Raw genomic sequence first — 15,375 nt, 5'->3', positions numbered from 1 at the left:
AGAAAACCTTGTTGACGTTACAGCGGGATTCTTTTTGGCACGGCATGACGACTGATGTCGTCGGGCATATTCGGACGTGATCCGACTGTGCCCGGCAGAAGCCGCCTAAGCAACCGTATGTTCCCCCAGTGCAGTCGATACAAGTTTCACGGATTAACGAGTTGGTGGCATTGGATATTCTGGGGCCCTTTCCCATGTCCGCTCGGGGGAACAAATTTTTGTTGGTCGGGGTTAAATATCTTTCCCGCTGGCCGATGGCCTGGCCCTTGCCCGACCAGTCGGCGGCGTCTATCACAGAGGCATTTTTGTTCGGATATGTGATGGACAAGGGGGCGCTGGAAAGGTTGCTTACAGACCAAGGGCGAAATTTTTCTTCTAATCTATTGCGGGATGTGCGCGACGCACTGGGGACTAAGAAGGTTCGGACGTCTCCCTACCATCCACAAACTGAAGGGATGGTTGAACAGTTGAACCGGACCCTGTCGGCCATGCTCTGTCATACGGTTATCGAGAAGCAGCCCGATTGGGATTTGCATATCCCTGGGGTGATCTCCGCTTGCCGGATGGCGCCGCATGCGTCGACAGGGCACTCACCTTTCTTTTTGATGTACGGCCGCGAGAATGTGCCGCCGGCGGAAGTGCAACTTGGCACGTGGGCGAGGGGTCCTGTTAAGCCCCTCCCCGAGTATATTCGTGACGCCACTCGACGCGTGGTGGAGGCGTGGGAGGCGGCCCGATTGGCTATGGCCAGGACCCAGGCCCGGAACGAACGTTGCGCCCGGCGCTCTCATTGTGAGTCCCCCTGGCGAGTGGGGGACATGGCCCGGCTCCACTGCCCGCAGGTACCGGTGGGAACCTCCCCTAAGTTACACAAATCCTGGCAGGGGCCGGCTGTGATCCTGCCGGACACAGGGATTCCTGCACCGGGTGGGTCTACCACGGCGACAGGGACACTTGGCCCCGCTGCCCCTCCAACCCCACCGCGGTTGCAGTTTCAAGGACCTCTTTGGGGAACGGGGTGCTGGGATGGACAGGCCTCCACCAGCGGTGGATGGTTCCGGTTCCTGCGCTCCTCAAACCCTATCGGGACTGCGACCTTTGAGGGCGCCGCCTCTCGTGAAGGATGGGCCGGCGACCCGCACTCGTTCCAAATCCCTTCCCTTTCATTAATTATGTTGTTGTTATACTCTCCGTTGGGTCTGGTGATTCCTGATTACGATATGGTCGCTCGCATTATTTTGTCCTATTGCAGCCGGGTCGGCTGGCTTTTTCATCAGGGGGGGGGGGGGTCATGTAATGCGAGCGTAAATGGGGTTGTTGCTGGGCTCGGGTCCAATCACACGGCCGGGGGTATTGGGGGGCGAGGTGAATGGGGGCGGAGCCAGCGGGAGAGAGAGAGATAGTATGGGAAGGTCGGATCTGAGGTTCCGGAAGAGGATTCAGGGTCACGTGGGGGGAATGTATATAAGTGTGAGCCCGGAAGAGATCGAGGCAGTTGGGGAACCTAAGAGGCTGAGCCACGTTGGGTGGTGAGAGGGATCCACGCCATCGGCCACGTGGCCGAAGGACCTCTGCACGCCGTCGTCCAGCGGTGTGCGGAGTGCGGGAATAGGGGAGTTAACGAGAGAGTGTGCGGGCAAGAGAGAGAGAGGGAGAGAGCGTACGCGGGGCGCACGCGAGACAGGACTGGTCCGGGAGAGGGAGAGAGAGCGTACGCAGGGCGCACGTGAGACAGGACTGGTCCGGGAGAGAGAGAGAGCGTGCGCGGGGCGCACGCGGAGAAGAACCTAAATAAAAGACGAACGGAGACCAGCATCGCCTGACAGAGTCATTTATTACAATAGCATGATTAGGATAACATTGTGGAAGACAAAAAAATAAATCACATATTTTATGTTTAATCCCATTTGTTGGTAAATTACTGTAAATGTAAAAATTGCAATTTTTGCTGCCACATTAGGAACATCGATTTGAGAAACACATTTACACTTAGTGAAATATTGTGAGAAATAATATCCACAATCTGTCGTTGATCCTATATCAGTGTTGCATTTCAATACCATCAAGTTATATGTCAAAATGGCTGGTTTTAAATATTATGAAGCATTACACTTTGCGTCCAATTCTGACGGCATTCCTCACCATGTCCAGCTTACATGGATTCTGGTGGCAGTCTCTCACATATATGTTAAAATATAAAAGAACCACAATTATATAAATAAATGTAATCAATAATAATTACATTTATTGAGTGCTTTTCATCAAGGATCTCAATGGCTGTTTGAAGACCATAAAAAAATATGCATAGGGCCCTACCTACTGGTTCACATGTGTGCCCGTCATCCTGCAATCGGTATCCTTTCACACAGGTACACACGGGCGCCTTATTTTCTTGGTCGAGACAAAAATGGTTGCAGCCACCATTGCGAAACACACAGCCGATCTTTGCTGTGAATACAGTGTACATTCGAGATTAAACAAGGCCAAAGAAATGCTCGCTAAATTATCCAATATGGTATACAGTACATATGTCACATTTCAAAAGCTAGCTAACATATTCCTTTTGGGATATTCCTGTCAACTGAAGTAAGCGTTTCTACTGGCCAATAAAATACAGTGTCAGTATATACTGTACATGATGAAAAAAATTAACCCGTAAAAACAAAGTTTTTCACTATAAATCTTTTATATGTGTGGCATCGGTTTCATTTTATTATTCATTTCTGTTTTTCTTGAGTAAGAGTTTCATTTTTATCACATTGGTATTTTAAATTAAATATAAGAAAAGTCGTATATAAGGATTATAAGGTTTTCAGTTTTTGTATGATTGTTTATATTGTACATTTTTGTTGTTTTCTTGAATAATTTTCTGTGTTTAGGAAAAATGTATGATTGTGTCAGTGAAAAAATTTTTTTCCTAAAAAGTGGAAAATTTTAGCATTTTTTTTTCACGAAAATAAATTGTCACACACAACGAGTCTGTGTGCAAAATGTCAGCTCGATTTGATCACGGGAAGTGGGTTAAAAAACGACCGAAAGATTTGCACGGTCGTAAGCGCGCAAGCAAGCAAGTGAACTTAATATAAAGGATTTATAAAAAAAAAATCCTAAAAAGTGGAAAATTAAATTGTCACGCACAACGAGTCTGTGTGCAAAATGTCAGCTCGATTGGATCACGGGAAGTGGGTTAAAAAACGACCGGAAGATTTGCACGATCGTAAGCGCGCAAGCAAGCAAGCAAGTGAACTTAATATAAAGGATTTAAAAATAAGAATAAGTTTGACCCTCTTTGGCAATAAAATGGGAAGTGTTAAGATGTTCAAACACCAAATAGATACACCTATTGCAAGGCATCAAGTCTGCGTTAACCACACATGCTTGTGGCAAAACATGCAAACAAACATGCTCTGATCATTATGTAGTGACGTAAATATGCTGATTATAGTGTTAGCGCCAGCCACTATTACAGGAGTGCTGCTGAGCGCCGGGAACCTCCCTAGGGGGCTCGAGGGACACGTGACAGGGAGCCGGGAGCTCCTGACTTGATACAGGAGGTGGCGTGGCTGAGAGCGGGGCGAGGCCGTGGCCAGGGAAATAAAGGGGGAGCCCCGACGGGGATCAGGGCTCATTTGTGGGAATCGTCCTGGGGTCCCGGTCTCTTCGCTCTTCGGTCGCCGGGTTGAATCTTAGCTCGGCATGTTAGGTCAGGCAGCGTGTGTGCTGACTGGCCCGTTCGCGATAGTTAACCCACATGCACATAGCGAACAGTATCGCCACACCTACAAGTAGCTACAGAACCTGAAGTGGTTAGAGAAGTTGTTTATAAACGTGTTGCCTCCAACTCTAGTGTGTGCGCCTCCGTACGTCACACTTCACTGGTGTCGGAAGTGGTCAAGTAGTGTTAGTTAGTTAGTTAGGGATATTGACAAGAAGGAAAGTACTCACCAAGCCATTTTCGGACGAGGAGGAAGGCGACGAGATGATCCCACAGATGGCCCCCGGTGCTGGAGACCCGGTAATGGAGTGTTGCCACCGGCGCAGTAGCAGGACCCAGAGCTCGCTTCGCTGCCGCCTGCCAGGGAAGGAACACCGCCATCGCAGCTCTGGCCGCCGTCCTGTAGCGGGAAGACGATGACGACGAGATGCCGTGTCCGTGGGACGTCTACCACCGCATCCCACGCACGGAAAACTGGAGAGGCGCGCGCTGCGTGGGAGCCCACCAATTTTTCGATCACGCGGGAGAACACTCCCGCCAATTCGGACCTCCCGCCAAAAGCACTGGCTATGGACAGCGAGCTTAAAAAGAGACTTCCCTTTGTTGGGGAGTTCACGGCAGTGGGTGGCAATTGGGAAGCCTTCCGTCACCGCCGCCTGCAAGCTTGTGGAGTGGACGGAGGAGGAGGCGCTGCGAGCACTGCCCACAGTGCTCGATGACGATACTTTGGCGGCATTTTACGCCATCCCTGATGACGACAAAGCGACGCTGATCCAACCGCTCGCGCAGATGGGGGCAATCTTCGCTCCTCTATTCACCAAGTGCCACAAATTCACCACGCGTAAGCGGGGGGAGGCCGAGATGCCTATCGCCTTTTGTGTCGCAGTCCTGGCATTGGTGATGTCGGCATTTTCTGGGATGGACCAGGTGGGGAAGAATTAATTGGTCAGGGAGAAGATGCTGCTGTTGGCCCAGGAGCTTCAAGTCGTCATACCAGCCACGGAGGACGACGACCTGACTTCCCTCAAAGTTGCGCGGTGTCTCAAGGTGCATTTTAACATCTGTCGGTGTGCTGGCGTGGTTGCGAGCACCGGACCCTCCGCGGCGGAGGGAGCATCTGCAGGCAAGCAGCATCTGCAAGCGGGTGTTTCCCATCTCACTGCAAAGTGGAGGAGGTCCGAGGAAGATCAGCAGGGTGGGCGAGACTGGCCAAGGGGGGTTTTCCCTCGCCAGAGGGACGGCCCGATTATCTGCTACAAGTGTGGGTTGCCAGGACACATCTCCGTGGGGTGCCGCACTCAGCGAGGAGGACCCTCCACATCGACGCCATCTACGGATCGTCGCTCCTTCTCTCTGCTGGGTCCTCAGACGCGTCGCGGCGCACCTCATACACAGCCCTCTAACCCATCTCAAGCATCGGTTCGGAATCGTGGATCGCGGATTCTTGTCAAGGCGTGTCGCGCGCCGATCCGGTTTTTGCAGGCATGGGTTGGCCGCGGCATCCTGCTCAATTGACGGCCCTGGCACGCCGTATTATTGCTGCAATGGCGGGATCGTTCGCTATTATTGTGACCATCGAGGGGATGGAGGTGCGTATTTTTGTTGATACGGGTGCGTCAGTGACAATCAATTTGGAAATTTTTTTGTATTGCTTGCCGCCAAAATCGCACGCCATTTCGCCCGTTTCCATTCCCTGCTTTGCTGCCAATAGGCAGTCCTTAGGAATTATTGGCCAGTTATCTGCTACTGTATGCATAAGTGACATTCGATTGACGGGCCCGGTTCTTGTTTCCAAATCCAAAGCTGTACCCTGCCTGCTAGAGACAGATTTTCGAGGGAAGATGCTGCTAAATATCCTTGTGGATCAGGGCTGCATTGAATTAGCATTGGGCCGCCGAATAGCATTTCTATCATCACCCACTTTATTTCGCAGGGTGAACGCATCGGTCCTAGCGATGGCAAACCACACTGTCCATATTCCCCCCAGTGCGCAGATACTCATTCCCTTAAGACTGAAGCAACAACTCGGCCACAATTTGATCATAGAAGGGATGCTATTAGCCCCCTCTACCTAGGCGGTTCGTTCCCCTAATTTGGTGTATGTGTAATGCGAGCGTAAATGGGAAGGCTGGATGTGACGATCCGAGAGGGAGGAGTCAGGGTCAACTGGGAGAGAGGTTATAGGAGGGAGCCCGGAAGAGATCGGGGCCAGTCGATGGAGTGAAGAGGCGGGACCACGTTGGGTGGCCGCCGCGCCATCAGCCACGTGGCTGATGGGACTTGGGACACCGTCAGCCAGGCGCACAGGGATAGCGGAGTGGCTAGCGGAGCGTGCGGGGTGCACGGGGCTAGCGGAGTGGCTAGCGGAGCGTGCGGAGTGCACGGGCTAGCGGAGTGGCTAGCGGAGCGTGCGGAGTGCACGGGCTAGCGGAGTGGCTAGCGGAGCATGCGGGGTGCACGGGGCTAGCGGAGGGGCTAGCGGAGCGTGCGGGGTGCACGGAGCTAGCGGAGGGGCTAGCAGGGCGTGCGTGGCACGCAAGAGGAGACGCTGGTCCGAGGAGGAGGCCAGCGGGGTGGGGAGGAGAAGAATCTAAATAAAGGACCAACGGAGAGCGACATCGTGTGTGAAGGAGTCCTTTATTACATTGGAGTCAGAAGTGGACTTTTTCTAGGCTAAATAACATCGAGGAAGATGGCCGAGAACTTGAAAAAGCTTAACCCACTTGTTACGTCTTCCGACGACGAAGAAATGGCGCACGTCCTCCAGCGACCACGTGGCGGTCCAGCTTGAATCGCTGCGGGCCGTTCTGCTGGATTTTGTCACCCTGGTGGCGCCGGCAACGATACCGGATCGGATACGTGGCGGGCCTGCAAGCGGTGAGCCGTCGAGTCAGGATGAGCCGTCCGCCATTGGGGCCTGGCCCACGCTTCCCGCCCTCTCCGACACGCGGCAGGATGCCGCCATCTTGGGTGTGGTCGGGGACGAACGGCGGGAAGCCGCCATCTTGTCGCCGCCGCGGTGGGAAGCCGCCGCCATCTTCAACATCGCGGCGGAGAGGCGGCCGTGCGCTGCCATCTGGGAGGCGCCGCATGGTGTGCAGCCTGCTGCTGAGCTACTGTTTTGCGGGGAGGAGCCGCAAGGAGAGGACGCCGATGCTGCTGCTGCCAGGGCGGGAGCACTCCCGTCCTGGCTCGTGTGTGAGACACCGGAGGAGGCGCGGGAGGACGCCGCGCTCAACGTCCGAGTTCTGCGAGGCGTCTCAAGTCACCACCCTCCCGTCCTCTGCTCGCTGCAGCCCCGGGCGAGTCGTCACGATATGCACCCGGCCCTAACACACACCTCACCCATCTAGCGTGTGCCGGGGGGCGATTGTTGTCATGTCTTGAGCATGCGGAGCGCGGTTCGTGCTGTGTGTGTATGTGTGTGTTGAGGATGGACGCGCTATCTGCTTGTTTGCTCGGTGTCAAATAGTGTGTGTGTGTTGCGGCAGGGAGATGTTATCTTGATGGCGAAGTTAATTATTAACTCGGTTGCGTCGTGTATCCCGCGCTGTTAACATCCCGTGGGTTGCTGTGTGCGACGTGTTTATTTCGATAATTTTTAGTTGTTGCTGCAAGGACGGACAGAGTTAATGGTGTGTCTGCCTGCAGCTCTGCTTGCCATTGTGCATAATATACGCTTGTAATAGCGATATGCTGACTGCATGTACTGTATAGATTGTTTTCTGTACGAATACGGAGTGCGGTGCATTGTTTGACCATTGGGTTCGGGATTGTTATTAGTTGTGCGTACCTGTTCGGAAATTGGTAAATTCTGGGGGGACCCAAAAATTTTGGTTGTACGGGTGTTCATGCACACGAGATTGCACGTGTGTTCAAAGAAAATTGCGAGTGTTGAGAGATGGGGCCGTAAATTGCCGCCAAGTGGCGTCGCTCTTTCTGTTGATTGCATGCTACCAGGGATTGCATTGCGAGTTGGTGTGTGTGAGCAATGTGTCTTGGTCAAATATGGTAAAAATTCCCCCGATACGACTGCTGTGCGCAGCGAGCTGCGGCTATGCGTCCTATCGTTGGGGGTTGTTAAAACGTGACGGGGGGATGTGTGTTGTGACCTCCAGCAAAAGGCAGCTGGGGTGCACGCACGGGGAAAACTGGCAACGTGGTCGCACGTTGGGCCGCCAATTTCAGCGCGCGTGGAAAATTGCGGGGATGCGCTTGGCGCGTGGGGCCGCCATTTTGAGCGCGCACGGGAAATTGTGGGGATGCGCTCAGCGCGTGGGGCCGCCATTTTGAGCACGCACGGGAAATCGCGAGGATGCGCTTGGCGCGGCGGGCCGCCATATGAGCGCGCAGGTAAAACCTCGGTGGGGCGCTTCGCGCGGGCCGCCACCATTTTGAGTATACACGTCGAGCCGCGGGGATGTGGTTATGGATATCATCCCTTAACTCTCGTGTTGAGCTCTAACTTGTGTGCGTGCATTGCGTGTTGTGCGCAATGCTTGTGTGTTGGCGCTCATCGGGGTAACAGGAGCGTAGTGGCACGTGTCTGACTAAAGGGGGGCGTGTCATTGCACCAGCATTTTGGGACAGAGATGCTGGCTGGGTTCTATTCTGGGGCAAATAATTCATCAGTATATGCCTGCCATTGTTGGGTGGGTGATGCTCGAGTTGTGGTCACACCGGCCCATGGCCGATGGCTGACCTGACAGCCCGGAGGTGAGACACTCCGTGGTTTGTCTCAAACTAATGGGCCATGTGCTCATATGGCTCGGGGAGTCGGGGTTCCATCGTGCGGTGGCAGACTGTGAACCTGGTGGGCCAGGGGCTCACGGAATTCGGGAGTAGAGGTTCCGTTACGTGGCAGCGAGCGGGGTGACCTGGCTAGCATGGGGCGGGGATTCCCCTTGCGGGTCCTCCAGCGGGAAGGGCCACGGACTTGTTCCGCTCTGGGTTAGGACGTTATTGAATGTATAAGGGAACATTGCCTCGTGGGGGGGGGGGGGGGGGGGGGTCGATGGGGTCTGGCCTTGCCAAGAGATGAACCTTCCCTTGTCTGTAAAGCGTCAGACTATAAGATGCTGGGGTGTGTCCATTGGTGATGGGATAGTACGGGATGGAGCGTGGCTGAGTTGTTGCGATGTGCCATTGTCTCGTCCCCGAAATTGCACTGGCCGAGTGTATGGCCAGTGGACGTTGCTGTGGTTGGACGACCACGGTGAGGGTGGAGGAAAGTTTAATGTTGCCGCTGAGGAGCGTGGCTCTCTCCATGCGAGGATGTGCGGCTGGGGGCTGTGTTGAGAGTGACAGTGGGTAGATTCTGTGCACGTGAGATGTCTGTGCTGGTCTTCAAGGGAGGACTGCTGGTGGGCAAGAGCAGGAAAATTTTTGTTGTCACGTGTAAATAATATTTTAGTTAAAATGTAAATACTGGGGCATCCATCGCGTCTATGTTGGGTATTTATTGGGGTTTTCTTTACGCGGGCCGGATTTCGATCATCTCCACTACCCTGGGGCCGGGTGGCTGTCGTGTACGACATGCGGATGTGCGTTTTGTTGTGTTGTGCCTCAGGGGGTTGGCTTCTCTTTCTCGTCACAGATCTTCGGCGCCTGCCACACTGGGTGTTACCGGTTGTGCTAACCGGATGTGGACTTGAAGGGGGAGTGGAGCGTCTGTTCATCACTCCTGCTCTACCAGTTGCTCTCTGAAGTTGGACTTGGCCAGGCGGATGGACCAGCAACACGGACACGCTCTAAGACACCGCATTCCTGGGTAATGCGCGTAAGCCGTTCTTGCGTGTCGGTTGCCGTTGTTGTGCATTGTTCCATTCTTAATTCTTGTTGCTTGTTGTGCGGAGGATGGGCCGGTGTTCTGTACTGGATCCTCATCCCTCCCCTTTCGTTACTTGTGTTGTTGTTATAATCTCCGTTGTGTCTGGGGTGATTCCTAATGGTCATGTTGTCGCTCGCATTATTTTGTCCTGTTTCAGCCGAGGACGGCTGGCTTTTCTTTAGGGGGGGGGGTCATGTAATGCGAGCATAAATGGGAAGGCCGGATGTGACAATCCGAGAGGGAGGAGTCAGGGTCACGTGGGAGAGGTTATAGGAGGGAGCCCAGAAGAGATCGGGGCCAGTCGATGGAGTGAAGAGGCGGGACCACGTTGGGTGGCCGCCGCGCCATCAGCCACGTGGCTGATGGGGCTTGGGACACCGTCAGCCAGGCGCACGGGGCTAGCAGAGTGGCTAGCGGAGCGTACGGAGTGCACGGGCTAGCGGAGTGGCTAGCAGAGTGGCTAGCGGAGTGGCTAGCGGAGCGTGCAGAGTGCACGGGCTAGCGGAGTGGCTAGCGGAGTGGCTAGCGGAGTGGCTAGCGGAGCGTGCAGAGTGCACGGGCTAGCGGAGTGGCTAGCGGAGCGTGAGGAGTGCACGGGCTAGCGGAGTGGCTAGCGGAGCGTGCGGGGTGCACGGTGCTAGCGGGGTGGCTAGCGGAGCGTGCGGGGTGCACGGGCTAGCGGAGTGGCTAGCGGAGCGTGCGGGGTGCACGGGGCTAGCGGAGTGGCTAGCGGAGTGGCTAGCGGAGTGGCTAACGGAGCGTGCAGAGTGCACGGGCTAGCGGAGTGGCTAGCGGAGTGGCTAGCGGAGTGGCTAGCGGAGCGTGCAGAGTGCACGGGCTAGCGGAGTGGCTAGCGGAGCGTGAGGAGTGCACGGGCTAGCGGAGTGGCTAGCGGAGCGTGCGGGGTGCACGGTGCTAGCGGGGTGGCTAGCGGAGCGTGCGGGGTGCACGGGCTAGCGGAGTGGCTAGCGGAGCGTGCGGGGTGCACGGGGCTAGCGGAGTGGCTAGCGGAGCGTGCGGGGTGCACGGGCTAGCGGAGTGGCTAGCGGAGCGTGTGGGGTGCACGGGGCTAGCGGAGTGGCTAGCGGAGCGTGCGGGGTGCACGGGGCTAGCGGAGTGGCTAGCGGAGCGTGCGGAGTGCACGGGGCTAGCGGAGTGGCTAGCGGAGTGTGCGGAGTGCACGGGGCTAGCGGAGTGGCTAGCGGAGCGTGCGGGGTGCACGGTGCTAGCGGGGTGGCTAGCGGAGCGTGCGGGGTGCACGGGCTAGCGGAGTGGCTAGCGGAGCTTGCGGGGTGCACGGGGCTAGCGGAGTGGCTAGCGGAGCGTGCGGGGTGCACGGGCTAGCGGACTGGCTAGCGGAGCGTGTGGGGTGCACGGGGCTAGCGGAGTGGCTAGCGGAGCGTGCGGGGTGCACGGGGTTAGCGGAGTGGCTAGCGGAATGTGCGGAGTGCACGGGGCTAGCGGAGTGACTAGCGGAGCGTGCGGGGTGCATGGGGCTAGCGGAGTGGCTAGCGGAGCGTGTGGGGTGCACGGGGCTAGCGGAGTGGCTAGCGGAGCGTGCGGAGTGCACGGGCTAGCAGAGTGGCTAGCGGAGCGTGTGGAGTGCACGGGGCTAGCGGAGTGGCTAGCGGAGCGTGCTGAGTGCACGGGGCTAGCGGAGTGGCTAGCAGGGCGTGCGGGCTGCACGGGGATAGCGGAGTGGCTAGCAGGGCGTGCGTGGCACGCGAGAGGAGACGCTGGTCCGAGGAGGAGGCCAGTGGGGTGCGGAGGAGAATAATCTAAATAAAGGACCAACAGAGAGCGACATCGTGTGTGAGGAAGTCCTTTATTACATATGCACAGATGTTGGTGGCAAGCAATCAACAACCGTTCATCCAGGTCTTAATTGTTGGCCCGGAGGCGTCCGTGATACATGAAGGCACCGTTCTGGCTCACGCATCGTCCGCGTGTTGTCAGGGAGAAACCGAAGGGACTTTGGGTGTTGCTGCGTCTGTGGGGGAGGGTGATAATGCAGGCCAGAGTGAGGACTGTGATTAGTCGTGGTTGGATGCGCTGAGAGCAATGATTTATCGGTCGTACAGAGGCTCAAATTACGTGCCCTTTTGACGGAAATCGATATTGGCTGCACGCCTCTGTTAAACCACCACATCGATACAGGAGACTCCGCCCCCATTCATCAAAACCCATATTGATTAAGTCCCAAGAAGAAGGACCATGTGCGCCACGTGCATGACGAGATGTTGGCCGCCGACATCATTTCTCCGTCCAACAGTCCGTGGGGAGCAGCACCTATTGTGCTTGTAAAAAAGCAGGACAGAAGTTTGAGGTTTTGCGTTGATTTCCGCAAACTCAACAAAGTCTCCGTAGCTGATCCGTACCCGCTCCCACAGATGGACGACTCATTGGATGCTTTGTTGGGGGCGCGGTTCTTCTCCACACTTGATTTATTGTCGGGCTTTTGGCAGTTGCGTTTGGATGACAGCTCTAGACCAAAAACTGCTTTCCGCACACCCCAAGGGCTCTTTGAGTTTAACTGGCTTCTGATGGGACTTCACTCAGCCCCGGCCACATTCCAATGGCTAATGGCACTGGTATTGGCAGGCCTACAATGGGATGTGTGCTTAATTTACCTCGACGACGTCATTGTCTTCGGACGTACGTTCGAGGAGCACATGTGGAAGTTGCGGGCAATTTTCCTCAAAATGCGGGGTGCTAAACTGAAGTTTAAACTGCAGAAGTGCCATCTGTTACAGAGATCGGTCCGGTACCTAGACCACATCATCAGCGAATCCGGGATATCAATGGACCCGGACAAAACTGCATGCGTGCGTGCGCACGTGGCCAACCCCCAAGTCGGTGGGTGAGGTGCGTAGTTTTGTTGGGTTCACCTCTTATTATCGACATTTCGTCCCCGGATTCGCCATTATCGCTAAGCCTCTCCATGTCCTCACTGCCAAGGGACAGAAATTTCGGTGGGGGGAGGAGGAAGAGGCTGTGTTTGCCATGCTGCGAGACGGCCTGGTCAACGCGCCTCCCCTTCGGTACCCCGATTTTTCTTTACCCTTCATCTTTGACACAGACGCCAGCAACATGGCTATTGGCGCCGTATTGTCACAGGTTGTAGATGGAGTGGAGCGGGTGGTTGCATATGGGAGTAGGGTGCTCTCTCCGGCGGAGTAGCACTACTGCCTTACGCGCTGAGAGTTGCTGGCGATAGTTTACTTTATCCAGCAGTACCGTCCATACCGCTATGGACGGAAATTTGAGGTGGGCTCGGATCACGTGGCTCTGCAGTATGCGCTGCATGTCGAACAGCCGTCGGGCCAGCTGTCCCATTGGCTTAAAGTCCTTCAGAACTATGCGTTCGTAGTCTCCTATAGAAAGGGCATCCGCCGTATAAATGCTGACACGCTGTCAAGATTGCGACCTAGTGGCCAGTGTGCCTGCATTTCGGGTATGGGACGGTGCAAGCCCGCTGTTACAGCTCCACCCTGAACTGTTGTCGCTGCAGCTGACATTGCACACACAGACGCGGCTGACATGCGGGATCACATGCTTGGTGTCACCAACAACCGAGTGGGGGCGACTCCAGGTGGAGGACGCCTCCTTATTCAAAATTAGATGCTGCGTTAGAGACTCCGAGGATAGTGGGAACCGACGAGCTTCATCACGGTAATCCTTCGAGGGGGCCTCCTGATGAGATGGGACGCGGAATTGCAAGTACAATGTGGTCGTTCCCACCATCTTGCGGGGCAAATTGATCTAGGTGACACATGAACGCATTATGCATCTGGGTGTCCAAAAGACCCTGTCCACTCGCCGCCTCAACTTTTTCTGGCCTGGCATGGCTGGAGATGTTCAGAATGTGTTGAGAGGATGCACTGAATGCACCTGTCGAAAACCTCTGCCAAAAATGGCTTGTCCCCCCCTGCAATCAATTAGCATGTCCCAGGGTGAATGAGCTCGTTGCGTTTGACATGCTCGGTCCCTTTTCCACCACCCCGCGGGGAAATAAGCATTTGTTGGCGAGTGTAGACTACCTTTCGCGGTGGCCAATGGCCTGGCCGGTGCCGGACCAGTCGGCTGCGGCAATCACGGACGCTTTTCTTCACGGATACATCTTAGATAAAGGAGCCCCGGAATGCCTTTTTATGGATCAGGGCAGACATTTTTCATCTAAACTGCTCAAGGAGGTATGTGACCTGTTGGCTACCAAGAGGGTCCGCACCTCGCCCTATTACCCGCAGACTGACAGCATGGTGGAACGCCTACACAGGACCCTGACATCCATGCTATGTCAGCAGGTCAATGTGGAACAAACTGACTGGGACCTGCACGTCCCGGGTGTTCTCGCTGCATACAGATTGGCCCCTCACGCTTCCACCAGGTACTCGCCGTTTTCCTCATGTATGGGAGGGAGCAAGATCCACCAATTGAGATTCAAATCCGGAGCTGGTGAGCAAGAAAATGCCCAACACCATACGCCTTACCCGCCAGCGCTTGTTTGAAGCTGGGGAAGCTTCCCAAGCTGCTAACAAGCGGCGGGTTGGGTTTTGGGAAACAGGGACAAAAAATGGTCATTAGGTGATAGGGCATGGCTTCACTGCCCCCAGGTCCCGGTGGGGACGCCCCCCTAAACTATATAAGCCTTTACACCATTGGAACCTCATTTGCCAGTAAAAAATATAATTGTTTTTTTACCCTTCTATCTGGCAACAAAACTGACACCTTTTTACAAGGAGTCATGTTTGCATAGACCACAATACCTGCAGCCATAATGCAACCAAAAAACATAACTCTAATAATATATGCACTGTCCTTGAAGTTGATTGGTCCACACCCGAGACAGCTTTCCTTAGAGCCTAGTATCACATGGGTTGGACCAGATGACGCCAAAAGGTGCACATCTCAAAGACAATGCACCATCAGAGTATGATAGCTTGGGGTAAGCATTTATACCATTGGAACCTCATTTGCCAGTAAAAAATATAATTGTTTTTTTACCCTTCTATCTGGCAACAAAACTGACACCTTTTTACAAGGAGTCATGTTTGCATAGACCACAATACCTGCAGCCATAATGCAAACAAAAAACATTACTCTGATAATATATGCACTGTCCTTGAAGTTAATTGGTCCACACCCAAGACAGCTTTCCTTAGAGCCTAGTCTCACATGGGTTGGACCAGATGATGCCAAAAGCCGCACAACAAAATATGATAATTGGTTTTTTACCATTCTGAAGGGTAAAAAAATAATTTTCATATTTTTTACTGGCAAATGAGGTTCCGATGATGTAAATGCTTACCCTGAGCTCTTATACTCTGATGGTGCATTGTCTTTGAGTTGTGCGCCTTTTGGCGTCATCTGGTCCAACCCATGTGAGACTAGGCTCTAAGGAAAGCTGTCTCGGGTGTGGACCAATCAACTTCAAGGACAGTGCATATATTATCAGAGTTATGTTTTTGTTTGTATTATGGCTGCAGGTATTGTGGTCTATGCAAACATGACTCCTCTTAAAAAGGTGTCAGTTTTGTTGCCAGATAGAATGGTAAAAAAAACAATTATTATATAAGCCTTAGTACCTTCACGCGGCTGTCAATGGTATGGCGTACAGTAGATTATATAATAATAAATAGTATAATAGTGTAATGTTTAATATAATGTATAAGGTAATATATAGTATCATAATTGTATAGTGAATATACAGCTGTGTGGTATACATTAGGGTTTGTAGAATAATACATAGTGTAATATTACAATGTATAGTCTAAGGTATAGGGTAGTGTATAGTAATGCAGTGTATAATTCAATGTTGGGGTTTGTCTAT

The 15,375-nt window shown here is 53.9% G+C and overlaps 1 protein-coding gene across 1 annotated transcript in view; it reads right to left on the bottom strand.

Moving 5' to 3' along the window:
• LOC133347935 (coagulation factor X-like) overlaps nt 1-15,375 on the bottom strand; it is a 66,925-nt gene that overhangs the window by 30,349 nt on the left and 21,201 nt on the right. Inside the window, exon 7 of the mRNA XM_061560692.1 lies at nt 2,317-2,448. Coding sequence (XP_061416676.1) covers nt 2,317-2,448 — 132 coding nt within the window. The remainder of the gene's footprint in view (nt 1-2,316; nt 2,449-15,375) is intronic.

This window comes from Lethenteron reissneri, chromosome 26, assembly GCF_015708825.2.
Source record: "Lethenteron reissneri isolate LAM-NWPU_2019-01 chromosome 26, ASM1570882v1, whole genome shotgun sequence".
Lineage (NCBI taxonomy): Eukaryota > Metazoa > Chordata > Hyperoartia > Petromyzontiformes > Petromyzontidae > Lethenteron > Lethenteron reissneri.
The sequence above is the reverse complement of the archived record's forward strand: the minus strand, read 5'-3'. Positions and strand labels throughout refer to the sequence as shown.